Below are 26987 nucleotides of genomic sequence, written 5' to 3'. Positions count from 1 at the left end.
TTTATGTCAAAGTTCATTTATTTTACAGACAAAAATATACATTACTCTATTTTTTAATCTCTGTTCCAACATCACATGGTACATGCCGTGTGTACACACCCAGGGACACACAAACATTTGTCTGCTCATGGACAATACTGTGTGCTCAACAGGGAGGCATTTTTTTTAATATATATACACACATAGATCACAAGGCTTGTAAGGAGGCAGTTCCTTCACTTAGTGCAGATACTCCTCAGCAGCAAAGTACAATGTGGGATGTACAGAGGAGGTGCTTAAAATGTCAGTGAAAGGGGGCAGGGACCATTCTGTCATGGAAGATCTGATCACAGCTCACTGACTGGCCAGCATTTGATATAGATTGCTAATACAGTAAACACAGTAAATCCAATACAGCCTCATCCTGATTCACATCACCAAAGGAGCCCATGTTCAGGTGTTTATTTAATTTGATGGACTAGGTGTACAGCACACTTTTAAAACAAAATTGTAGGGGATCCATGGAAATTAGAAGACACGTTCGTTTCCAAGGGTCCCTACTTTGGCTGGTTAGCAGTATTTAACCATCATGCAGACAGCATCTATAATTCCAGCTGAGTAAATATTTTTTTGGGGGGAGGGCAGCATTAATTGTATGACATCTTATATGACATCTTCGCCAGCATTTGCCCTGCAGCCAATTGGGATTGCCTTTCTTGCCTTTCACAGAAAGCAAAGAAGCTACGGCACCAGCCCAGCGTGTTATTTCGATAGATTGGATAACATTAAGGTCACATCACAGCTCCCACGACTGCCTCTTTGTCAAATTTGGGGCATTGTATGTTGGGGTATGACTAGCGCCATAAGCATTACAGAAGCCTAAACTACACAGTACATTTTTTACCTCCATGGTGAGATGTCTATGCAGCTAACAGCAGCAAGTCTGAATGAATGATTGTGTCATCAAATTCAAACAACACTCAGAAAAGGCTAACCTGGGTGGTAGACAAAAACTAAAGGCAAAGTGCGGGTCTCTACCACGACAATTCTTGATCTGCATTCACAACTCATCCAAAACAGTGATATAATTAAACATGTATTTCTTTAAAAGTAGTTTAAAAAGTCTTAAAAGTGAAGTCAAGGATCTTGTTGCCTTTTAAATCCTGATGTGGCTCGGCAGCAGAAAAATCACAAACAGCGCAAGTTTCAAGCCATGAGGAGGAAGGGATGTTTTATCAACAAGAAGAAAGCCGAGTAGTTTTTCCTGCTTGCACCTCCATTCTAGAGAGGTTTACTTGAAAGCATGTCCTATTAATTCCAAAGCAACTTTCCTCCAAGGATGTGTGCTTATTTGCCTTGATCATCTGCACCTTGCACATTGGGTGCTAAAATTAATCCCAAAATGGCAGCAGCAAATGAAAGTAAAGAAACCTCATTTTTCAGGTGTTCTTGCTTTCTCAGCCTTAGAATTTGGGATTTTATTGACTGTAACTACATTTGCCTCCTGGATCAACCTCTGTTCAAGCAAATGTTCCAGCATTTTGCACAAGGGTAAGTGTTCCCATTTTTGCATTTAGTAATAAAAACATGAAAATGAGAAAACATTGATTCCAATATAAGCTATGCACACAAAATGTGCGTGCTTCAAAAGCAGTTTTTATCATTTTCCAATTCTCCCATTTTGTCTTACAAGGTGAAGCCAACTTCCTGCATTAGAATGGGTCTGCCTCCTGCAAGGAACACCTTCACTATTCCTAAAGGATAAACCAGGCATAGGCAAACTCGGCCCTCCAGATGTTTTGGGACTACAACTCCCATCATCCCTAGCTAACGGGACCAGTGGTCAGGGATGATAGGAGTTGTAGTCCCAAAACAAATGGAGGGCCGAGTTTGCCTATGCCTGGGATAAACCTCTTTCACTGCTGATCTTGGAAGACCCTGAAGATCAGCTACCACCACCACTGTCAGGGGAATAGCCCGCTATGTCTTCGGTGTGACTCTCTTCAGTGCAGAAGAGATGAATGAACCTCATGCTAAGTTCAAGGAAGTATCACCTGGTCTTAAAGGTATACTGGACAGAGCTTGAATCCAAGGCACAGAGTCCAACAGCCCTCCTTCACACTAGACCTCCAACCCTGTTTTCCACTTTGGTGCCATCCCAAGCATCACTCACAATTTCTCACACAGAGACTACCAGATCATTTCCCATTCATCTTCTGCCTTGTCCTATCCCATGGACCAGTTTTTTGGAACTGCCCATTTGAACCACAGTTCTCAACACCCCTCCTCCACTGCTCCTCAGGACCCATTTACTCTGGAGTTCTGCTACTATCACATAAGCAGATCCTCATTCTATAAGCTCTTTGCTTGGCTAAGTTTTCATTCTAAAAACTCAGACCGTATACAGTGTATGCAAAGCTCCTTCTCAGCCAGTCACAGTGGTTTAGTTGCACAGCAACAAGTTTCACCAAAGCATTTCCCAGCTGCCTACTTTCCTGCCCTCTTCTTCGAAAGTCAGCATATATATATATTACAATGCACACACGCAAACACACACACACACACACACGCACACTTGCTCCCAGATTCCCTGCGAAGAATCCTGGAAACATTTAGCAGTTCATTCTTAAGTGTTCTTTCTATCAGGAAGCCTGTGGAGGTCTCTCACCCTACAATTCCCACCAAACTGCAGCTCTTGAAGGTGTGGGGAGCGGTCCCGCCTTCCTCTAGTTCTTGGAAGCCAAAACATAAAATAAAAATAGAATGCAAATAATGTATTATATAGCTATCTATATATAATGCTATACAAGAGCAGCCAAGGCTTCCTAGCTGCATGTGTGGCTTATCACCAAGAAAATGTTGCAGTCATGTCCAACCATGTGCACATGGAACGCTCAAGGACACAAAGATCCAGCATTTAGAAGCTGATCTGGTTCGTTCTCCTACAAAGGTAAGAGCTATTGTCCTGGGAAGACTGATTTTTATGCTCCGTTCAAGATTTATTTATTTTTTAAAAAAAGAAAAAAAACTTGAAGGAAAGAGAAGGCGACACACTGAAGCGTCCCAAAAGGGGAACTGGTGATGGAGCTGCAAGGCTGCAAGAGAGACCCATCTTTCCAAAGGATCGCCTTTAGGAATTGATGGCTTTCCAGCGGTCACTGTCAATGCTGTTGATGCTGCCCACGTGGTAAGGCATGGAAGCAATGTCATCCAAGTACGCTGCAGTGTCGATCTGAGTGCTGGAGTAAAAGCTGGAATCCAGGCCTTCTTTCTTGGCCACACCATAGGCATGCGGGAGGTGCACATCAACATCCTCGGGCTCATCCACCTGGCATTTGTAGGAGAAGAGGATCTTTGGCTCGGACCTGGAAATTATTAAAGAGGCAAGGGGAATTTTCAAAAGCGTTACCGGTACTTTCTTGAAACACAGGAAGCTGCCTGATACCGAGTCAGAACACTGGTCCGTGTAGCTCAGTACTGTCTGCAGGGACTGGCATTCCATGTCAACCACCTGAAACCTCCTGCATGCATAGCAGATGCTTTGCTCCAAGCATAACTCCCTCCATCCCATTTCCCAGTAAAGAAGGTTCAATTCAGAACATGGCAGAAGGTTCCCAAAATAAATAGCAGCCAGTAACGCTGTTCTTTTACTTCAGGCTGTTCAGGCCATCATCATCTGGAGGAAACTGGAACTAAACGTAGCCCAAGATATACTGTCATGTTTGTCTATGATTGGCCTATACCTCTTCCCTTTGTTCTCTTACCCTATCCTGCACTGCCTGACCTTGGACTGAAAAGACCCAACCTTTTGCTTTGCTTCATTCACAATGATGGGACTCAAAAGAAGAAAAGCAGGGCAAGTAAGAACAGCAAGAGCCACTGTGTTCAAAAATTAGCCATGACACCTAAACGCTTTTAGGTGGTGTGGAAGTTAGGTATGGGGGCTTGTGTGTGTGTGTGTCTCATTCATTATCTCTCTCATATATACAGTGCTTTTTTTCTTAAAAAATGTTTAGGGGTACTCTCATTTTGACTCAAGAAAATCACCATTTTATAGTTCAAATTGGGGGAAATAAATATAGTAAATGGACAAAAGTACAAAGATTCACAAAATGTTTAGGGGTATGCGTACCCCTGCATCTCCCCCAGAAAAAAGCACTGTGTATATATCTACACACACACACACACACACACACACACACACACACGGTCAGTTCCATTTGGAATCAGTGTTGAAGGAAGTTAGAAATAAAACAAGTCATTTTTGAGCATGCACAATTTGATGTTGGCATTTGAGAGACTATTTGTTTACTGCTTGTTATATAGCTTTGCTGCTTTTATATCAAATATAAAATGTGAGGTGGCTAGTTCCTCACAGTTGTGGTTGAATTCCATCTGAATTAATTGCAGCGACTGTTCCTCAATTAGAATGGGTATTTCCACTGCATGGCCACATGGTGGCACTCAAAGCTGAAAAAATTACTTAGTCAGAACAGTAAAAAGGGAAGTGGTTACTCAAAAGGAATGCAACTCCTGAGGTGCAAATTTAGGCCAGCCTCCCCCAACCTGGTGCCCTTCAGATGTTTTGAACTACAACCCCATCAGCATGGCCTATGGTCAGGGAAGATGGGAACTGTAGTCCAATAACATCTGGATGGCAATAGGTTCAGGAAGGCTGGTTTACATTGCTTTGCTCAACTGCTGGGCAATCTATTTAAGCCCCTTCTTAAAACTCAAGAGCATTAAAAGGGGGGGGGGGGACCTATCTACCTAATACAAGCTTGGCCTCCACAGCATTTCACATTAATCATTTTGTCACTAATCCAGAAAAAAACTCTAACAGTAGCTCAGAATTTAATGAGGCTTTGCGCAGATATTAGGAGTCTAATCTTCCCGAATCCCTGTGATGAAGTCAAATACCATCTTCATTTCACAGATGGAAGAACAGGAGTCACTGAATTGATTTTTTAAAAAAACAAATCATAACGAAGCACACAGAGAGAATGTGTGGAAGAGTTAGCTTCTTTGTAGGCCTCACCTGAGACCTCCCATTTCTGAGTCTTTCTGGCCTAGATGTGATGAAAACCAGCCTACTGCCTTGTTGCACTTTATACCATTTTATACTTTTACTGCTGTTTTACTTCTATTTTAATTATGTTATCAATCCTGAAGGTCACCCTGGGCATTTTTGTTGTGGTTGCTTACTGTTTATTTAAAGGCTGAAGTTTGTTTTGCTATTAAATAATTGCAAGTATTGCAAGTATGGGAGGCAAGTATTGTGCTTCAACGTGACCTTTGCTAGCAACGCCTACATGATTTAAAGCTCTGAAATGCTCTCCCCATAGGGAGGCCCGCCTAGCACATATATTGATGTTCTTTCAACGCCAGGCCCTTTTGTTTTCTCACACTTCTTAAATAGTCTCAATCTGCTGTTCTAGAATGGTTGCTCTTGTCCATCTTAAAACTTTTTCTTCTTATTGTTGTTGTAAAATGCCCTGGGACCTTGGATGCTCACCCAAAGAAACTTTTCAGGAACGCCACATAAATGAGCGGAGCAAAGAAGCTGAAATAGAGGAAGGTGGTGGCATCGACACAGCTGTCAAGACAGAAGAGAGAGACACAAGTCATTAGAAATCTGTTCCTGGCCAATCCAGATGTTTTTGGACAACAGATTCTTATCATCATTATTATATAATAATAATAATTATATGTATTATAAATAGAATTATATAATAATTATTAAGACATTTTCTACACTGCTTAACATATACAGTTGTACCTTGGTTGTCGAATGGAATCCGTTCCAGAAGTCTGTTCGACTTCTGAAAACGTTCAACAACCAAGGAGTGGCTTCTGATTGGCTGAAGGAGCTTCCTGCACTCAATTGGAAGCCTTGGAAGCCACGTTGAACGTTCGGCTTCCAAAAAACATTTGCAAACCAAAACACTCACTTCAGGGTTTGCGGGAGCCAAAACGGACGAGTACCAAGGCATTCGACAACCAAGGCACGACTGTATCTATATTTACTCGAATGTAACATGGACCTTTCTTGGCCAAATTACATTGCGAGAATTAGATTTGATGTGCGCTAGATTTGATGGTGCCAGCAAATACTTTGTTGGTTTCATTTTGAAAATTGAGGTGCACGTTAGATTCAATGGTGCATTAGAATCACACAAATACGGTGAATAATATCTCTAAGCAGTGTACAGAAAACTAAAAACAAATGTTACAAAAATGCACAATAAAATCATTAATGCAGACTTGCTAATAAACATATATAGATATCAGTTCCTTCTCCTTCTGACACATCTCCTCACTCCACACCTCTCAGTCTCCTGGCTCTTACCCAAGACTCCCCCCATCCTCTCTGGTTCTCACCCAGGGCCCAAGCAAACTCACAGACCAACCCCCAAATCTCAAAACAAAGGGAGTTCCTGGAACCTGCTGACAACACCCTAGTCTCTCACTCCAGGGGCTCATCCAGACTTCCTTTTGCAGCACAGGTTTCTCAGCACAGGTCTGTGCTTTAAGGCATCATGTCTGAGTGCTTTTTCTTTCTGCCCTTTTATGAGCCTTTTCTCTTTCCATCCTTTGGACCCCCTGGGAAGTACTTTCCCCTGAAAACCTGCTTTTTTCTGCCCAGCCTTAGCACCAATGAATTAAGCTTCCTCAAGCTGCCCACAGCTATATCCCCATTCGGCTGCTCTTCACACACCCAGTTCCCAGCTACAGCAGGTTTGGTCTGGTGAACATCCCAGGGGGTCCAAAGCAGGCATAGGCCAACTCCAGCCCTCCAGATATTTGGGACTACAATTCCCATCATCCTTAGCTAACAGGACCAGTGGTCAGGGATGATGGGAATTGCAGTCCCAAACATCTGGAGGGCCGGAGTTGGCCTATGCCTAGTCCCAAGGATGGCAGACAGGACACTCCATCCATTTGCACTTCTTTCCTTGGTCTCTGCACACCTCTTCTCTTCCAGTTGCTTTACTGTCCCATGGCAGGGCTTGCTTTTATAACCCATGCAGCTGTGTCCCTTGGTGGGAAGGACCAAGGTTGACAGAACTTCCTTCAATACAAGGACCCATAGTTATCATTCTCAAAAGGGAACAGGGAAAGTTGGAATGTACTCACCACCAGTGGTGATTCCCACCAAGAAAAGCAGTTCCCTACCCCACCCCAAAAGCTGCTCCTCCCTGGAGTAGAAGGCCCGGCTTCGCCAAGCAGAACACTACTCTGAGCAACTGTGTCCTACTGACTTCTTTAAAAAGAAAAGGATCAAAAGCAGGGAAAGAGATGTAGGAAATAAGGACTAAGAGTTGGACCAGAACAACCATTCCCAATTCGCTAAGCAGAATGCACCCCCTCCCTGCTGCCTTCCCTATTGGAGAGGGGAAATGTCAGGAGATAGGCACTGAGTCTGTATTTCTCAAGGAGTAATGAGATCACCAGTCTCAGGTGGAATATCCAGAAAGGCATCTGGAGGCAGATGTGGTATAATGGAGGGGAACACAGCATGATGGGTGCAGTGGAGCTGCAAATTCAGCAGCCGTCAACAGCAGTACCCCTTAGCAAGTTAGCTTTGGTTCAAATGTGTTGGAAACTCTTTGTGCTTCCTTCTCAAAGGACTCAGTGACAGCACCAGGAAGAAGTTGAGCAGAGCTATCCGGCCACAGGGATACGTACCATAGTCCTTCTATGATACCTGCACAGAGCAGACCACTACCGATGCCCTGCACCAGGTTCAGCACAGCAAGAATCCCGGCATAGATATAGAAACTCTTCCTTGCTGAAAAAGAGAGGCAAAGACATTGGGGTCAAATGTAATCACAGGTACTTCCTACACTACAAACCATGAGGTGGAAAAGCCTGAGACCCGGAATAAACCAGTATTTACAGGGAGAAGAAATATGCTCAAGAGCTACTTATTGCAGAACAGTCTCCAGAAATGGCCATTCCACCTAGCCGTTATGTAACTTAAGCAAACCCTACACTTTCCCTTCTTCCTAGCATGTGCCTATTACAGGGGTGTGGAACCTTTTTCAGGCTGAGGGCCAAATTTCCTTCCGCACAACTTTCCAGGCACAGCTGGAACTAGAGGCAAAAGTGGGCAGAGCAGCTAATGTAAATCTCCCATAGGCCAGTTTCTAGACACACCGTCCCACGTCCCTCTATACAGGCATTATCAGAATTCAAGGGCACATTCCAGCCAGGCAAAAACAAGGAGGTGCAAAGCAGTGCTGTTGAAAGGTGTGGTTGGAGGGTGGGCGTGGCCAGAGAAGAATCCTAAGGGCCAGAGAGAGAAGCCTGGAGGGCCGCATTTGGCCCCTAGGCATGAGTTTCCCCACCCGAGTCATAAGCTGTTGAATTCACTGGACAAATTCATGGAGGATATGGCTATCCATGCATATGAGTCAGGATGGCTACATTTGCAGATCCACTCTTGGAGGAGGTATGCCTCTGAATAGGGAGAGAGGAGTTGCACTTGCTGTCCTCTCAGGGGCAATTGGCTGTTGGCCATCAATTGGTACCTCTTTGTCGGAATGAATTCCACAGCTTAACTATGCGAAGAAGGACTTCCTTTTGCCTATCCGGAATATTCCAAGTGGCTTGGCTTTTAATGCCTGTGAGAAAATCGTATCAGTTTGAAAGGGAGAGGCGAGTCACTTACAAGGCAGGGAAATACGATCTTTCAAGGGAGTTTTGGGAAGCATCACCACCATTGAATAAACCTGTTAAGGAAGAAAGCAGCAGGTGAGTTATAGGGCCAGAGGTTGCTGAGGGCAGGTGGTGGGAAACAGTAACAATCCTGGCTTTCGTTGCTGTGTTTAGAAGATGCCAGGAAGCACATTGAAATGAAGAGAATGGAAAATCGTCAAGGAAGAACCACCAGTGTTTTAAACTCATGGTATTCAGATCAAGCAAGACGGATATTTATCACACTTACCAGAAAGAAGAAACAGGAGCTTGCAAGCCAAAAGTGCCTTCCTCCATGACCATAGATATTGAAGTCTTCTGCAGAGAGCCTGGCATCAGGATAACTGATCTCCAGAGTTCCCTGAAAGTTTGGTGAGGAACAGTGCAAGAGGGTCATCAGGGTATGAACTGCTTACAATGGTGCCTTTGTTTCCTGCATGAGAAGCTGAGGAAAAGGCACTTGGTCTCATTTGGAAACCAGCCCTTTCCATCGTCACACAACAAGATCCCCTATCCAGTCCATAAACTGTGATTTAGCAGAGGATAACAAATTGCCCTAAGTGCAGGAGGAAAGATGTGCCAGATGGTCTCGGGATTTAGCTCTGAGCCTGAGAGTGGAGGCAGGTTACAAAAAAATGGCACCTTTCCTCCTCTCCCGGCCTTCTGCCAACCTACTGGTGCTATCCCTATCCCTCCCCACATGCTTAATACCTGACCTAAAACTTCTGCCAACTACCCTCCTGATCTACATGTTTCCTCCCATATCCCAATGCACTACACTTCCAACAGCAGCCCGTTATGTCCAAAGGCATAGCTGAGAGATCAGCAACCTTTGGTGCCTCCTTTCCTTGAGTTTTTCTACCTCAAATGACCATTATAAGAACTTGTAACTAAGAACTTGTACTTGAGTTTGCTTATTTCCTCATCCCTCCCAACCCATTTTCCTTTTGTGTTGTGCCTTTTCAGATTGTAAGTCTGAGGGAAGGGACTGTCTTCACAAGCTGCTCTAGGAGCCTTTTTTGCCTGAAGAGCAGGATTAAAACCAACCAAAGTGTAAATAAATACATAACAAAACTCACATGCAGTACCTATAAATTCACTGCATCTGATTTTTTAAGAAGATGCCTGAAGAGTGGACAATGGTGTTCCTGTTTAATACTGGGGCTTCCCAAACCAAAACAAGGCATAATGCTACCACTATAAAAAGGAGAACATGCTTAAACTTAACAAATGCTGAACTGTTCAGAGTGAGTTACTACACCGAGCTGTTAAAAGTAACTCAGAACCTCTTGAGGAGCAGCTGCTTTCAGTTCAGGAGGAAACAGTTGAATTGAATTTGCCTTACTCTGTGCAACTGTCCTGTTTCACCAACACTTACCTGGGTGACAGAGTAGGCCAATGACAGCACCGTGGTGATAGCCAATACCCGCTTAACACTGGATTTGCTCTCCAAACGACCTGAATGGGAAACATACCAGGGGTCATTTCTTTGACAAGTGAAAATGGCTGGTCTTCTGTCAGGTGACTAAAGGCTGGAAATATACTTGCCTGCTCCTGACCAACCTATGCATGCTCGGGAATGCCGTTAGGAGTTAACCAGCATAAAAGACCCATCATGCAACAGGCCATGTGCATCTAAGATTCTGCTGTAAACCTGAGGTTATTGATGTCAGACCCGACATCCTGGGCGAAAATCTGATGCACTGACTCAAGAACTCATATAGGGGTCTCGCCTATGTTCGAGGTCCTGCCTAACGCCATTCCTGTCCAAGTTGCTTCAGACTAACAAAGCCAGATTTCTTTTAAAAGAAAGGCAAAACCTCTCAACTGAGGTTGCAGTTGAGAGTAAAACTCTTGTCCTGAGAACTAGAAACCACTTAAAATATGCTGCACCATAGGAAGGTGGGCTGGGAAGCTTAAAGAAAGAAATAGTCCCAGTCTGAGAAACAGTGGCTGCTTTGCATGCAGAAGATTCTCAGTATATCCAGGGAGGACTATGAGAGCATCATGAAGGAAGGGTAGGATTTTATTACAGTGGTGCCCCGCAAGACGAATGCCTGCCAAGACGGAAAACCCGCTAGACGAAAGGGTTTTCTGTTTTGGAGGTGCTTCGCAAAACGAATTTCCTATGGGCTTGCTTCGCAAGACGAAAATGTCTTGCGAGTTCCTGCAGGGTTTTTTTCCTCCCCCCCCCCTTTTCCCAAGCCGCTAAGCCGCTTATCAGCTGATCCACTAAGCTGCTTAACAGCTGATCTGCTAAGCCGCTTATCAGCTGATCCGCTAAGCCCGCTAAGCCGCTAATAGCGCTAATCCGCTAAGCTGCTAATGGGCTTGCTTCGCAAGACGAAAAAACCGCAAGACGAAGAGACTCGCGGAACGGATTCTTTTCGTCTTGCGAGGCACCACTGTAGAATAAAATACAGTGGAGGAGAATTCATTGAATTATTGAATAGATTTGTTTGTTTTAAAAGTCACGAAATGGGACACATGCACACAAAAGTACAGAGTTGTGTCCACTGGTGAGAGCTATTATTGAATAGGTGCTTACAAGCACCTGCCTCATGGGTGCTGGGAAAATGAGATGCCTCCATCACAGAAAGGCTGCCTTGAGGAAATGCAACTGAATCCTATGCAACAAATGGGTAACAACTGCACCTTTAACACTGGAAAGTGGGTTGGAAATGCCATTATTATTATTATTATTATTATTATTATTATTATTAATGTATCAAGCGTCCTTTCTTCACTCAGACAAAAGTACCCTACTGCGTACACAGTGAAAGCAGATGGAGGGTGTAAATAAGGGGCCTACAATAAATGCAAGCTTTCGCCTCCAGCACGAGCATTACATGTCTCTGGCTGAAGTCCTATTTGTGCTTGGTAAGATTTGCTCTTTCCTACCGAAAGCAGGGCACAATCACCACGCTCCAATGGCCTCGTCAAGGAAAAAGGTTAAGTGCACCAAGCAACGCTAAGGAGGAATCCTTACCAAATGCAAGGCCCAGAATCACCATGCTCAGCTCAATAGCCAGAAGGAAGAATCTTGTGATTTCCCACAGGATCTAGAGAAGACAGTACATGCCACAAAATCAAGATCAAGAAGCAAATGGAATAGGTCCTAAAGGAGAAGCTTACCCAAAGGTTTTCTTCCCATCGTTCCTTCCATCCATGAAAATAAAATAAAAAATACCATCCTAACATCTCCCTCATTGGCTAATGCATGGTGCTCACTTGAATTTTCAGAATTAGTTGCATCTCAGGCTACGAGTCTTACACAACTGTCTGTACGTTTGGCATTGTGCACAAAATATCAACTATCTTGTTACTTCATCGCAGGGGGTTTCATCCTTCAATTCCCTTCCAATCATCCTGTTTCCTCTGTTGTTCCAATCTGACCTCACTCCAAAACCATGCTGGCTTAAAGGGCTGTAGATTACAACTACTGTCAGCCCCCTGTTTGTCAATATTGACCCTAGGCACAGCCTATCTCAAGTGTTCTGATTGGTCCAAATGCTTAGTGCTCTTTTGGACACCAAATCTAACCCAGATGCATAAGGTGTACTTAAGTTGCACAGGTAATGTCTCCTTGCAACCAGGTGCACAGCACTTGTAGGAACAATCCCCTGGCATAAGAAAGTACCATGGGAAATAGGCCTCAAGTTACTTGTCAACAGCAAATACTCATCTTGGCATCAAAACATCTAGTTAAGGGCCATCATTCTTGTGGCGATTGACTCTGCTGATCTTCATTTGCCTAAATGAAGAGCCACATTGTTTTATACAAATCCTGAGACTGGCTGTCTCGATGTAAATGCAACCAAATACGGCTTGCAAAAAAGAAAGAAATGCAAAACTGAAAAACAATTAGACAATAAAAACATTTGTTCGAGTAGGATTAGAGACTAGAAAGGGATTTAGCATTGAGCCAAGCAAAGCATGGGAGGATGGCAGGGCCAAAAGTCAATACTGTTCAAAGAGTTAAAAGAGAACCACACCCTCCAATCTACCAGACAGCCAGGTGCAAAATAGTGGTGAGGGTGAGGGTGGGGAGGAAGCAGCCAAGGTACATTTAGAATGAAGGAACAGGGTGTCTCTGAGCACATGCTTGGTCCAAGATTTTGTTCTCCGGGACTGAACTGAGCTCACAGTCCTTTCACCCAAAACTCCACTTCTGGTTTTCTCCTCAAGATTTCTTTGTTTGGGCAGCCTATGTTTGGGGGTGAGGAGGGGAGAGATAGAAGAAGCCTTTTCCTTGTTGCTATTGTTGAACAACTGGGGCATCAGAAACCCTTTCTGATCCACCACAAAACCCCCAAATATGGGGAGGACTCCAGGGGGTTGCACAAGCAGACCTTGTTCCATGCACACGTACCCCAGTTAGTGGTACAATGAATTCCACGCATTATTGTAGCTGATGACTAAATGGAGCTCAAATATTTTTGCATTCCTGCCCCAGAAAAGGTGAAGAAGGGGCCAAAGCCTCTGCTATCAAACTCACACTCACCTTGTCAGTAACCGTAGCGGCAGTGGAAGCGCTGACTGTCATGGAGACAACCGCTCGAGCAATCCCAACCACAGCTACCACAAACACCTAGAAGACAATGGCAATTGTTACGAATTAAGGCAGAAGAGAAAATGCATGATGGGCTTCAGGGATGGGAGACCAATCAACAAGGTCCCCCTTTAACATTTTATTTTGTTTTTGTAATAGGATGAGTTACAGAGGAACAGAAGAAAAAGAGAGGGAAGTGGTTTTCCCTCTTTTTAAGGCTGAGATGGAACAAGTTACTTCAGCCAGGTCACCTCAGCAAAGAAATGCTACAGAATTTGCCATGTAAGACCTACATCAGAAATGGGGAACAGCCAGTGATCAGGGGTGATGTGAGTTGGAAGTCTGGCAACACCTGGACTAAAGGTTTTCAAGGCTTGAAATATTGATCCTTATTAGCTCCTCCATTCTCTGATTTTAGTATCATAATCACTTCATATTCTATTGGTGCCTGCCTGGTGCACGTAGAATTTTAAATAAACAGGCAGCCAACACCACAGGATATCAATTAAGGAGCCTCAGATCTGGAAAAGACTCCACAATTCATTTGCTGAAGCAGCAGCAGCAGGAGATGGGGGTGGGGAACACAGTAAAAAATGCTTAAGGCACGAAATCAGCTCAGAAGATTCTGAAATATAAAGTCTTTCAAAATCCTTGGCACAGGAACATTAGGGATACTGTACACAGTTTCCAGTTCTAGCTGGAAAAGATGCAAAACATGTCAATACGCTAACTGGTTATCCTACCTCAAATGAAACAGAGTTGTATTCCCTAGTTTTAGCTTATTTTGTTTAAAATAAATGACCTACAAGGAGCTAAACTAATTTTTGCCAGCATTTGTTCAGCTCAGTGTTACATGCAATGTACAATGCTACAACCCTACCACTACTGGCCACAAAACTTAGCCTTCTGAAACGCTATACTTCATTTAACAACACTTCAGCCCCTTCAGGAAATATTGATTTTTGTTTTGTTTGAAGTGTGCCATATTCAGAAGCCTCCTTACGACTGATATTAAGAACACAAATATTCATTGTCTCCCTTTTCCAGAGGTCACACATACCGTATTTTTCGTTCTATAGGGCGCACCGGCCCATAGGACGCACCTCGTTTTTTGGGGGGGGGGGAAATGAATAAAAAAAATTTATTCCCCCCCCCCAGCCGCGGCTGCCGCCCCAAGCCTTGCGCACACCTGCCCGAAGCACGGGGCGCCCTCCGGAGGGCTCCGCATGCTTCGGGGTGCAGGCTGCCGCCCCAAGTCTTGCGCGCCCGGCGGGAGCTCCCGCCGGGCGCGCAAGGCTTGCAGACACTCGCCCGAAGCACGGAGAGCCCTCCGGAGGCCTCCCCGTGCTTCGGGTGACAGGCTGCCACCCCAAGCCTCGCGCGCCCGTCGGGACCTCCCGCCGGGCGCGCAAGGCTTGCAGCCTGTCGCCCCAAGCACGGAGAGCCCTCGGGGGGCTCCCCGTGCTTCGGGTGACAGGCTGCCGCCCCAAGCCTCGCGCGCCCGTCGGGACCTCCCGCCGGGCGCGCAAGGCTTGCAGCCTGTCGCCCCAAGCACGGAGAGCCCTCCGGAGGCCTCCCCGTGCTTCGGGTGACAGGCTGCCGCCCCAAGCACGGAGAGCCCTCCGGAGGCCTCCCCGTGCTTCGGGTGACAGGCTGCCGCCCCAAGCCTCGCGCGCCCGTCGGGACCTCCCGCCGGGCGCGCAAGGCTTGCAGCCTGTCGCCCCAAGCACGGAGAGCCCTCCGGAGGCCTCCCCGTGCTTCGGGCGACAGGCTGCCGCCCCAAGCCTCGCGCTCCCGTCGGGACCTCCCGCCGGGCGCGCAAGGCTTGCAGACACTCGCCCGTGCTTCGGGTGACAGGCTGCCGCCCCAAGCCTCGCGCGCCCGTCGGGACCTCCTGCCGGGCGCGCAAGGCTTGCAGACACTCGCCCAAAGCACGGAGAGCCCTCCGGGGGGCTCCCCGTGCTTCGGGTGACAGGCTGCCGCCCCAAGCCTCGCGCGCCCGTCGGGACCTCCCGCCGGGCGCGCAAGGCTTGCAGCCTGTCGCCCGAAGCACGGAGAGCCCTCGGGGGGGCTCCCCGTGCTTCGGGTGACAGGCTGCCGCCCCAAGCCTCACGCGCTCGGCGGGACCTCCCGCCGGCACGCAAGGCTTGCGGACACTTGCCGGGGCTGCAGGCTGCTGCCCGCAAGCCTTGTGAGCCCGCGGGAACTCCCGCCGGGCTTGCAAGGCTTGCAGATAGCTTCCTGAAGCCTGGAGAGCGAGAGGGGTCGGTGTGCACCGATGCCTCTCGCTCTCCAGGCTTCAGCGAAAGCCTGCATTCGCACCATAGGACGCACACACATTTCCCCTTCATTTTTGGAGGGGGAAAAAGTGCGTCCTATGGTGCGAAAAATACGGTATTCTAATCTGCTACATGCTGGGCTCTATACAGCTGACATATATTAATCCCACTGACAGATGCTGTAAGGAGACTGGGACCAGAAGGCCAGAGTAAACAGGACTTCAGATGCCACACTCAACAACACCACACAATGATTTCAGCAAGGCTGAACCAGGTTTTAGCACCACCTTGCAGATATCCTCTTAGCCTGTCGAGAAAAGTGAATGAGCATTTGCAGTACTGTATTTGTGGATGTCCTGCATTGTAGCAGCCCTCTGGGACAGTTCCCTGTACATCCTGTTACCACCCTCCAATGCTGCATCTGTAAAATATATCTACTTCCTCTCCAAGATAAAGGTCCTGAAATAACCAGTTTCTTTCCTGCCTTCATAAATATTATTTAACGTGCTTGGGAGCTAAGCAGTGTTATTATTGCCACTGCACTTTGCACCAACCCCAATATGGCCGGAGCCTCCACTTACAACAGAACAAAAACCAAACACTGATTCATTACATTATTCCCTCAAGCGTGCCCTGTGGGACACAATGCATCCAGAATTGCTATTTGCATAGGGGAAGGCCTCAAATGTAAGATGCACATGCACACCTCAGCCTAACATTGTAGGACTTGTTACACTGCAGGCAGATTGATTTATCCCCTGCTGCTTCAAACATTTCAGCCCTCAGGGTAAGGGCACTGGTTTCTGTAAAAGCAACGACCACTGTACACGCTTTCAATATGTGCACAATCACGAGCATCACCCCAACCCAGAAGTGGCCGGAAAAGGGGGTGGGGCAGGGGTGGAATGGGGCAGGGTTATGATCGCTCTGCCGACATACACAGGGGTCAGGAACGTAACCCCCATGGAAAATGCTTGTTGCCTGTAGTTATAAATGAGACCGAGGCAACATTCACGCTATACTTTTCAGAGCATGGGCACCAGAAGGGCCAAACCCATGCATGGGATGATAGACTGTACGACTGAAAAACCAATGTCACTGTTTGGCTAAAGCAAAGAGCTTCTTGAGAGCAATGACTCTCTGCAGGAGAAAGGGCTCTTATAGAGGACTCAAACATCTGCAGCTGGTGCTGGGCATAGTCTGGGCGCCTATCAGGCTTCATTTGGAGTCTGTCAAGTTCACAGCTGTGACGTCCCCAAAGACCTCATCCACCAACCTCGCTCGGCTTGTTCAGGTCAGCCGCCTCGGCCTCAAGGGGAAAAACTTGTTTCTGGAGAGCCAAGAACTCCCTGCACTGAGGCTACACCCATGACTTCTGTGCAACCGACAGTCATACATCTGACAATGCAATACACAAGAAAGTCTGCACAGGACATGACATCTTTTTATAAAAAAACAACAACAACCCCACAACGTCCAACTTCCTCTATTGCCGGCATGCTGCACTCTGCACCCATCTCCTGCTCCCAGCCTGAGAGTCAGCCCAGGCTGAGTCACCCATTGGCAGAAATCATGGCACAACCATGTGCTGCCCAGGGCTGCTGCCACAATCCTCCGCCTCCTGGGAACAATTCCCTTCCTTCCTCACTCCTTTCAGAAGAAGCCCTTTTGCTCATGCAGTACCTGAGAAGCGGCAATGGAAGTGGAAGTGGGTGCAAATGACAGCACAGCGGAGGTTTAAAAAACAAGCAGAGGCTTTTATTTATAAAAACAACAACAACCACCCACAATGCACACACACACACTAGGCTGGAGGAGGCAATCTCCACAAAGATACTGATAATCAGCAGACTTAAAGCATAAGGAGACATTGTTCTCCTCACACATCTGCTTTTTCAGAACTCCTTACAACTATTGTTTATAAATGGCTTCAAGTCCGCCCTGCCCCCCCAAAGGAAGTAATTATGAAAATACAATGAAATTGCACAAGTAAATGATTTTTTTAAAAAAAAAGTCTAACCACTGCTAGATCCTGACCTAGAACCCTTCCTTTAACTCTGTCTCTAATCCTCTTTCAAATACATTTCTGTGGACAACTGCTGCATTGGGGGGTGGGGGGGTGGGCTGGGGCTGCTGTCCATGAGTGGCTCAGGGTGAGCTAAGCTGTTGGGAAGGAGGACGGACTTTAGAGGCAGCAGAGACAGAAGCAGCAGCTACTCCTCACTCCACCCTAAGGAGAGGATTCATTTGAACAAATTCCCGATTCTAAAACACAGCAATGCAGTTTAAATGGAGAGGGGTGTTACTCTCAGGGTAGGATATTGGGAGGGGGGAGTAGGCAAAATGGGGAAATAGATTGCAGTATTCTTCCTCACCCCATGAGCCTTCTCTTGAACAAGGAGCAAGAAGGGCAGGAGGTGCTGGATACTGGACAGAGCAAGAAGGCAAAAGGTTCAGATCATCCAGCCAGATACATCAGCACATGTGTCCAGCAACACCTGGAGGGCCACAGGTTGTTGCCTATTCCTGTTCCAGAATTGCAGCTTGTATTGTGGAAGCACCCCTGATGCACAGATTTTCCCCAGGGTGTCATCAGTGACCATGCTGCTAGGTTTGTGAGCTTAAGGGAGGCAAGACCACGTGGGCCAATTTCCCACTGGCCTGCTCTTAAAAAAACTAAAACAGAAAGACCTGTACTTACCAGTATGTAAAAGGTGGTGAAGATGGGACTGGAGGTGGCGTGGATTTTGGCCTTGGCAGAGGGCAGCTTCCAAAGGAGAAATGCAAAGAAAAGCACATTGGGAACCAGCAGCAGAAGGTCCCAGTAACGGACCCTAGAAATAAGGCACAAAAGATAATGCAGTTTTTAAAATGCAGGAAGTGGAGGAAGGAGGAGAAGAGGAAGAGGAAGGAGAACAAAAGCCACACACGCCTACACAAAACAGCATCTCACCTGGATGTCCCAATGTCTTCATACAACAACAACAAGCACTTGTGTGGCACAGTAATGTTGACGTCAGCCCGTGCAGTTGTCAGGGGTGCAGAAGTTACATTATCCAATGCCACCACTAGCGTGGTAGAAGGTGGATAGGTGGCATTGTCATACGTGGAGAACCTCACTAGAGGTGTCACTATAGAAGACATCCTGCCACAGCTCTGGGGGGAAAGAAAGTGAGAGAAAAGGGCAGCATCATCATTAGGAAATAGATACACACACATCAAAAGGGCACTCTTCATGAGGAAACTCACACCTAGAATGCCTCTTGCCTATTCCAATCCTCTATTATTGAAGTAAATCCTCATTTTGGGTCCCAGAAACTAGGGGAGAAGGCACCATTTATTACCTAATTGTGCTCCTTTTCCTGTAGTAAATCAAGTTTGCAGCCTGGCTTTATTTTAGATTTAGCTTTGTCCTTAGCTGCTCAAGTAGGAAGTAGCAGCAACACCAAGTACTTTACACACACAACTGGAGGCCAAGAGCCTCAAAGTTATCACCCAGACCCATAACCTCTTGGGACAGACTATTACAAAGCATTCTATGTGGCCCTACCATTGGAAGTGTATTCAGAAACTTCAGGTGCTGAGGAAGGCTGCCTCCTCTGCTTTTATTAGTTCTTTTATTACGACAAAAAACTTTCAGTTTGTGGTTCACAGGCAATGCTGCTCATTTCCCATTATAAGCACAGAGTACTAAATAGTTAGGAAGGTAGAAACATATGAGAAACTTGCTTATATAAAGTCCATCTATGGGTCCAGCTAGCTCAGAATTTCCTACACTGGCAGAAAGTGGAACCTGGGACCTTCTGCATGCATAGCAGGTTATCAGAGTTTTACTGGAAGCTTCTAGGTGTGTTAGCCAGGGTTTTCTCCCTGTGTACACCCAATTATCACTTCTGCAAAACATGACACACCACAAGTTAGAACATATTACCATGCCGCTCATCTATTACACATGAAGTTCTGGCTTTCTAGGCTCTAAAAATTTGTCACCAAGAATGCTCTATAAAGCCACCACACCATGCATTTGTTGAAGGCCCACAGTGCTAGAATGCAGCCAAGTAGCATCGGAAATGCCTTTGGGGTTTTTTTAAGCTTAACAGCTAATTATCTCCCCATCTCCTGCCAAAATGAAGTCACCACCAGACAGCTCTGAAGCAGGTGCTCTAGATTTGCTTCGGGAGCTGTGTGCTTCAGCATGGTCAACAGCCAAGGATGATGAAAACCGTAGTTCAGCATCATCCAGAGGACCAAAGGTTCTCCACCCATGCCTTCGGAGCAAAGCCTTTTAAAGTGTTTCAATGCATTCAAAGCATAGAAACCAAAAGTCTTTAAACAACATGTGTCAATATAAATTTACATGAGAATTCAGTGACTGGAGGCCAAAAGACCTAATTCACCCTCCTAAGGAATGTTTCCTGGTCACCCATATTGGCAAACTAGACAAAAGAGAGGAAGGCAAAAGGACTGACATCTGTGGTAAAAGTGTTTGCCAGCAGGGCACTTTTGGGGCCTCCACTCCTACTACTAAAAAAGGGGCTGGGGTGAGGGGAGAAGAGGGGAGGTGTTTCAATCCATAGTTGTAAGACCCAACGTGCACATTATTAGAAAAGCCAAAGTAAAATAAAGTTTACATAGTACTAAATAATTATTGTGTATAATAGTGCACTCTCTCTTTAAGACAGAAAACATTTGCACAATGTTTTGTAATAAACAACACATTGCTTGTGTATTCTTAAGACAAGTTTTATCCGTTTTAATAAAGCACCAAAAATAATGATTATGCCTTTATAGATGTCATGCGAATTTAAATATATTTCATTCATTAATGGGAAAATACATTTCCTTTGCCCAGAAGTGATAGTATTTTACTTAAAGTGTATAATTATATCCGTCCTCTTTTAAATTATGAGGGGGGAAAAGGCTCCCAGTCAAAATCTTGGTAGCAAGTAACCTAAACAATGGCCAATCATTACCTCACATAATCGACTGACCATAACTGGTGCTCTTTCCATGCTGTAAATATTTAACATACTGTTAGACAATGTGTAGGCCACACTTAAACCTATAGCCACATGTAACACTATTTTTTTTTTCTACATAGAAAGGGCTGTAGCTCAGGGATAGAGCACATGCTTGGCATGCTGACTGTCCCAGGTTCAGTCCCCAACATCTCCAGTTAGCGCAGGGAAATATTTCTGCCTGGAGAACCACTGTAAATCAGCGTTCGCCTACCTCATGTCAGTGTTTTGGACTACAACTCCCATCAGCCAACCTGGTGTCAACGACAACACTGAGCTAGGTGGGCCAGTGGCCTGACACAGCACCCTTAGTTAAGACATAAATATCACAGCTTTGTGGCATGTGCAGTAACTATTGTTTTCCATATGGGGGTGTGTGTGTGTGTGTGTGTGTGTGTGTGTGTAGTACACACAGAGAGAGAGAGCTTCCCTACCCCCTAAAAATATGTTTAGGGGTACTCTCATTTTCCTACTCATATTGAAATACTGCCTCTCCATGAGGCCAAACTTAGATTCACAAAATGTTTAGGGGTATGCGTACCCCTGCATACCCCCAGAAATAAGCACTGTGTGTGCATGTGTGTGTATTATTGATCCTGGCTTGTTTCAAATGTAGGGGCCAGTTCCCTGGTTTGGACAAAACAGGAAACTATGGTCAATTTGAGACTTCCTGACCTCTCACAATGCACCAATAAGGAAAGAGGTGCACAAAGAAGAATTGCACAAGCACCAAGTCTCGTGCATATCTCAGCTTATTAAATCTAGATATGTGTGTTCATACTGGGCTACCTAGTATAAGGCAACTTGTATGTGCTCACGACTGTGCTGTAAGTGAAGGAAAAAGCCAAGCCTTGAGCAGATACAGCTGTGGTAGAATACAGCATCTCTGGCTGAACAAACACACAGAAGCCTTACCCAAGAGAACCACTCCTCTTGCAATCGGCTCCTTTAGACAAATAAACTTTGTCCTGTGTCTGCAGTTCACACCGCAGCCCTTGTAGGGACAAAGAAGGACACTCCTCAAGCACATTATAACAATAAGCCATGAAGGACCAAACAGCATATGCAAGCTTGTTTTTTAGAGTGAAAAGAAACACTGGAGTTGAAAATCAGAAACGAAAGGAGTAAGTTTTAACTATGTTTTTCAGTTAAATCTATATGAAATACAGTGATTATGCATGTGGCATGTGTTAATTTCAATTAGAGCCAGACTCTAATGTTTGTACATTTGTTTTTATGGTAAAGTTGACTCCTTATAAGGCAGCCTGGGAGCTTGCTGGAAAGCAGGGTACAACCTCCTGGCATAAATAAATACAGATTATGATAGCCCTCTCATCCTGGGACCCTCCAGAACTCCCATCAACCCTGACAATTGCCTATGTTGGCTGGACTAGTGGGAGTTATAGCCCCAAACATCTGGAAGATACCAGGTTGCAGAAGGCTGAACTAGAATGCTGGCTTGTATGTTTTTTTATAAAGAGATACAGGGAGAGAACTGCTTCTCTGTCCAAGACTAGTACTGCATATCTGTTGCAAACTATGACCTTTTGCACTAGGCACCATGTAATAAATCTGCAAAATACTGCCTGAATCCCTGTTGAACTCAATAGGACCTAATTCTGTATATGGGATTTTACTGTTAAAGGGTGTCACATATTGCAGGCTAGGCTTCTACCAACAACGTTAATCTCTCTCTCCTCCCTGTCAACCATCTTTCTTAAAAAATAAAAAATCAAGGCTTGAATGAAGTTCTATAAAATTCGAAAGCCAGCTTATAGCTTTTTGATGTTTTGGTTGATCCTAATGAAAGGTATTATACCGTACACACACCTAGATCAACAAGTTGCTTGCATTCCCTACATGCATTCTTCAGCAGTATTTCCAAGGTATCTCCTTTATTCTACACAACCATTATATCCTTTGCCCTCCAAATGACACATGCACTTTAATCAAATCAAATGAGAGCTTCCACAGCTAACTTCCAGGAACTCAAACCTAGCAGAAATTAATGTAATCTGCTCTATAAACTCTTGTCCCATCTCAGTTCCTAGATGCTGTATATTTCAAACAACGAGCTGTAACTGCTTGTCAAAACGCAGCACTCTGCACATGCTCAGTACTGTTCTCACAATTGTACTTCAAATGCTCCACAGCTAAGCCCCGGCCCACAAATCAGATTCCATATCCACCATCTGACAAAAACTGGATCCTAAAGAGTTTACAAAATATTCAAAAGCTAATCTAATTCTTGCAGAGTCTATTAGAATTTGAGTCTCGGAATGCTAGGAAATATTTCGTTCTCTATACTTCCATGGTTGGAGTAATTTAAATTACACAGTTAACAGAGTTAAGTTTCCTGGACTGAAAAACTTATTCGGAGAAACACAACAATTCTTTGTTTTAAGAGACTGCATTTTTTACTAACTTATCAGCACTCTCCAAATATACAGAGAGAGAAAGAGAGAGAGAGATGGAGGCCTTTTATCTAGCCAAGACATTCTTGCCCCACCCTCTCATATTTATTTTCTCATTTTACCCAAGGACAAGCTTGTGAGAGTAGGGTTTTCAACGGCACTACAATAAAACATCTGTTCAGTTCATTTATGCCACTAGAACCTTAAATTTGGGACGAGATTTTATGGACTGTAAAAAGAAGCGGCAAGGGACAAGCAGTAAGTTTCATCTTCCCACCCCAACATTATCAAGACAGTGACCTTTAACTGGACTCACTTCATATCTTCTCTTAGCCCAGGTAACTCCTGTACTACATTGCCCTCCCAAGCACATACAGGGACAGCAAATATATATATGAAAAGGTAGCAGTAGAAGCTGTTAGGCTGCTGAAAGTCTTAAGCTTTTTCTTTCTTTTTTTGTAAACAGCACAGAACTAGAACTCAAGGGATCTAATTCAGCTGTTGATAATATGAACATACACAGTACTCAGAAGACATATTGGGATCAGTTGTGTTTTACATGCTTTTAGGATTGTAGCCTTTGGGAATTTTGATATACCATTTTAGTAGTACTGTAGCATTTAAGCACTTTAAGACTGATTGTAAGCACACTTGCTCAGTCAGAACACAATTCTAGCTGAGCCAACAGGGTACTTATTTCAAAGTATATGCATTTAAGAACTGGATCAGTGTGCATATTCTATTGTCTGTCAGGGAAATCAGGTGGGCAACAACATTATACGCGGCTTTTGCAAAAACTCATTCTGAATATACCAGGTCACATTCTCCAGCTGCAAAATCCACAAAGTAAAATGCAGCGTGCATAGCTCTCAAGCTTGTCACATATGCTAGGTGTTGGCAAACAACTTGTCATGCCTTAAAGCCTCAGCTTTATCTCCTCCAAGAGACACATGCCAAGCACCCTCTTGAGCAATAACTTGCTTGTTTGCCTTAATAATTACGAATACCTTTAGCTTGATTACAATGAAACCAGCACCATGAAACACTCGCTGTCAACAACATGGCATATGTCATGTTACGAGCTCTCTCTCTCTTTAACAGAGGTGTCATAATCACTGAACTTCTTGTCACACGAGACACCAGGAAGTGAGCCTTAAACCAGTCTGGGTAACAACATTTGGTCTGGACAGGTCAGAGCTGACCCTGCCATTAGAGGCCCTGTACCCTACCACTTTAAGCAGGCATGGCTCCCCCCCCCCGCCAAAAAAATCCTGGGAGCTGTAGTTTTAAGTGTTGAGAGTCGTTAGGAGACCCCTATTTTCCTCACAGAACTATAATTATCAGAGTAGTTTAGCAGTCAATTCCTCTTCCTATGGAACTCTGAAAATTATAGCTCTGTGAAGGGAAGTGTTCTCCTAACCACTCTTGGCACCCTTAACTACAATTCCAAGGATTCTTTGGAACTTAAGCACTGACTGTTTAAAGTTGTATGATATTGTGTTAATTGTATAGTGCAAATGGGGTCAGAGTGAGACAGCCATGCTTGGGGACAGGGAATGGTAGTGAAGGATTTGGAGGACATAGTTGTGTGCACTATGCAGCCTACCCTGACGCTCTGAGCTAGGCTGCAGGCCTCAGGTGTACAGCAGGATGTTGTTACATCAACAATTTTGGAGTACAATTCAACTGTCAGTACACTGGAATGTAGAAAGTGGGGTATTATGTTGTACGGTTACACCCAAGATAAGCAGGTAATAAAATTCTTTATTTTACAGAGGTTGGGTTGTGGAATTTATTGCTTGGGATGACATTGTGCATAATTTTACATTGCTGTTTGGTAGATATTGATTATGTTCATTCCGTATTATATACTACTGTGTATGATTACTATGCATTGCTTATTATTATGAATTGTATTTATATAGCCATTTACATTTTTTGCATGGATATTATGCTATGCATTCTTTTTTATGTTCTGTGCTGAAAACTTCCCTGTGGTCTTTGACAAAGTGCATTATATAAATTTTAATGATCTTCATCACATCATCCTGTTCTTCAGGAAGCAACATGTCTTGGGTCAATTTCGGTTCAGTCTCTCAAATCACCTCTGCACACTTCATAACCCAACCTTACCTACAAATTCAGTCTTGGTTAAATCATATAAGGTCCTGTGTCTAGTACAGAGCCAATAAGAAAAGGCCCAGAAAGCACTCATTACCTTGGAAAATCAATACTGTGTCCCAAGAAACAGGAAGAGGGGAGGAAATGCGTATGTGCACACATGCGAGAGAAAAAGTGTGTCATTTCAGCCACAGATACAATGATACCAATATGCAGCAGGAGTTGAAAGTAGGAACACATCGGTTCAAAAGCTAAGGGCAACTTTGGATCTGTGACTGACAGTCCTTGCAATGTCAGAGGTCTGAACTGCACATCATTATGCTGGGTTACTTATAGATTTTAACCACACAGTCTTTATCATCATAAATCATCATGCTAACAACTGTGTCTCTATCTCCCTTATTTAAAGACATGCTCTGCATGCACTCACACACCACTGAACTTTCCAAAACGCTCACTTCCGAAATACACAGGCAAGGTGCTCAGTGGTTATATTGTTAACACGTGATTATTAGGTGTTTATACCAGAACCCGTTAACAGAAAACCCATGAAGAGCACAATCAGGATTTACTATACACACAAGCTACCAGAAGTTACCAGTTATAAAACAGTTGAGTCTGGACACAAATCGGTAGTCACAGAGGGCGATAGGAGTTTTCTAACAGGGAATAGGCACCAAGCAAACGAGCTCGGAGGATGCTGGAAGCGGCAGTCATCCCCTTTATGTCCGAGGCCCACGCCTGACAGCAAAGGGGCCTTGGGCTGAGTGGTGGAAACAAACCCTCCGTGCCGTCGCCCTCTTTAAGGAAAGAGAGCACGCGCGCACCCCGATACCATTAGGAAAAGGAAACTACCATATGGATCAAAACCAACGACAGGGGAAACTACAGTATTCAGAGAAAGGAGGAAGAGGAGAGCTGAATCCTGAAGAACGATCCTGCGACTTAATGTTTTAAGAGGCAAACAAACATCTGCCCATCGCATCCCATTAGTTTGGGAAAGGGGGGAGGAGGAGGATGCATTTAAGGATCCCACATCTGACACAGAAGTGGGACTGCGTGCCAGGGAATGGTGGCTACTAAATCGAGGGGAGGGGGAGACACGGCATCTTAAAACGGGGCAGCAGAAAAAGGAGCCGCGATGCTTCGCTTTGCAGTGCCAGGAGGACAGCAACTGGAGACTCGCGCCAATGGAGCCTGGCCATCACTAATAACCGTGCCCGGGTGATCCCCGCTCCCCCATATGGGACCACCGGGGATGCTCTTCGGAAGGCGGTGGGGGAGATTCCTCCTACCTTCTCTGTCTCCTTCTCTCCAGCCGGAGGAGAAGCCGCTCGCTGCCCGCCGCCTCCTGGTTACACCCGCCCGCTGGCAGAGGGAGGCAGAGGAGGAGGTCTCTCCCGCTTTCCCTCGCGCCGGTGGCTCATTCCCGGGACTTCGGCCCGGCCGTCCCCGAAGCCACCGAGATCCTGTCCCAGGTCCAGAAAAGGGGAGGAGGCTGGCTGCGTGTAGAAGGCGGGCGTCGGGGGGGGGGGCGTCGCTAGCGCACCGTGCGAAGCTACAGCCGCAAAACGCGCAACCCGTCACTTCCGCGCTCTCTGCGGCGTCGCGGGGGGCCTTGCAGCCCGCCCGGATTTAGCAGCCTCTTCCAGCCGAAGGGGCGAAGGCGAACAGTTCCCTGCGGGAGGGGAAAAGGCTAACAAACTCTTCGGCCGTCACTTCGCGGGGGAGAATTGAGCGTCGTTCCCTAAGCCTCATAGCCTTCAGCCAATCGCGAAGCGCCTAAGTAAAGAAGCCGTACTCAAAAGCGAAACAAAAGGGCCGAAGGAACCAATGAGGAAAGCGGAGGGGCGGGGGCAGAGGGCAGGACGCGAAAGGTCTTAAAGGAGCATATTGCTTGACAGCTAAGCAGCGAGGAGGCGCG

The 26987-nt window shown here is 45.5% G+C and overlaps 1 protein-coding gene across 1 annotated transcript; it reads right to left on the bottom strand.

Moving 5' to 3' along the window:
* Positions 1–26987, bottom strand: TPRA1 (transmembrane protein adipocyte associated 1). The gene is made up of 11 exons (XM_053377997.1): positions 26359–26987; positions 18464–18666; positions 18212–18344; positions 13184–13270; positions 11669–11741; positions 10058–10137; positions 8930–9040; positions 8654–8714; positions 7669–7771; positions 5495–5575; positions 1–3344 (listed from the first exon to the last, which is right to left on the bottom strand). Exons 2-11 carry the CDS (start codon positions 18652–18654, stop codon positions 3110–3112), a joined length of 1155 nt encoding a protein of 384 aa, XP_053233972.1. The 5' UTR covers positions 18655–18666; positions 26359–26987; the 3' UTR covers positions 1–3109.

Source organism: Podarcis raffonei, chromosome 2 (genome assembly GCF_027172205.1).
Source record: "Podarcis raffonei isolate rPodRaf1 chromosome 2, rPodRaf1.pri, whole genome shotgun sequence".
NCBI lineage: Eukaryota > Metazoa > Chordata > Lepidosauria > Squamata > Lacertidae > Podarcis > Podarcis raffonei.
This window is presented reverse-complemented; position numbering and strand designations above follow the sequence as displayed.

Bases quoted from the DNA above. Each gene is read 5' to 3' on its own strand.
- TPRA1 (XM_053377997.1), bottom strand. From the start codon at position 18,654: ATGTCTTCTATAGTGACACCTCTAGTGAGGTTCTCCACGTATGACAAT. The intron at 7,772-8,653 runs GTAAGTGACTCG...TCTCTTTTTCAG, and splicing joins AGATCGTATTTCCCTGCCTT to CAAGGAAGAGTTTCTATATC. The intron at 3,345-5,494 runs GTGAGCATCCAA...AATAATTTCCAG, and splicing joins TTCCTGAAAAGTTTCTTTGG to GTCCGAGCCAAAGATCCTCT.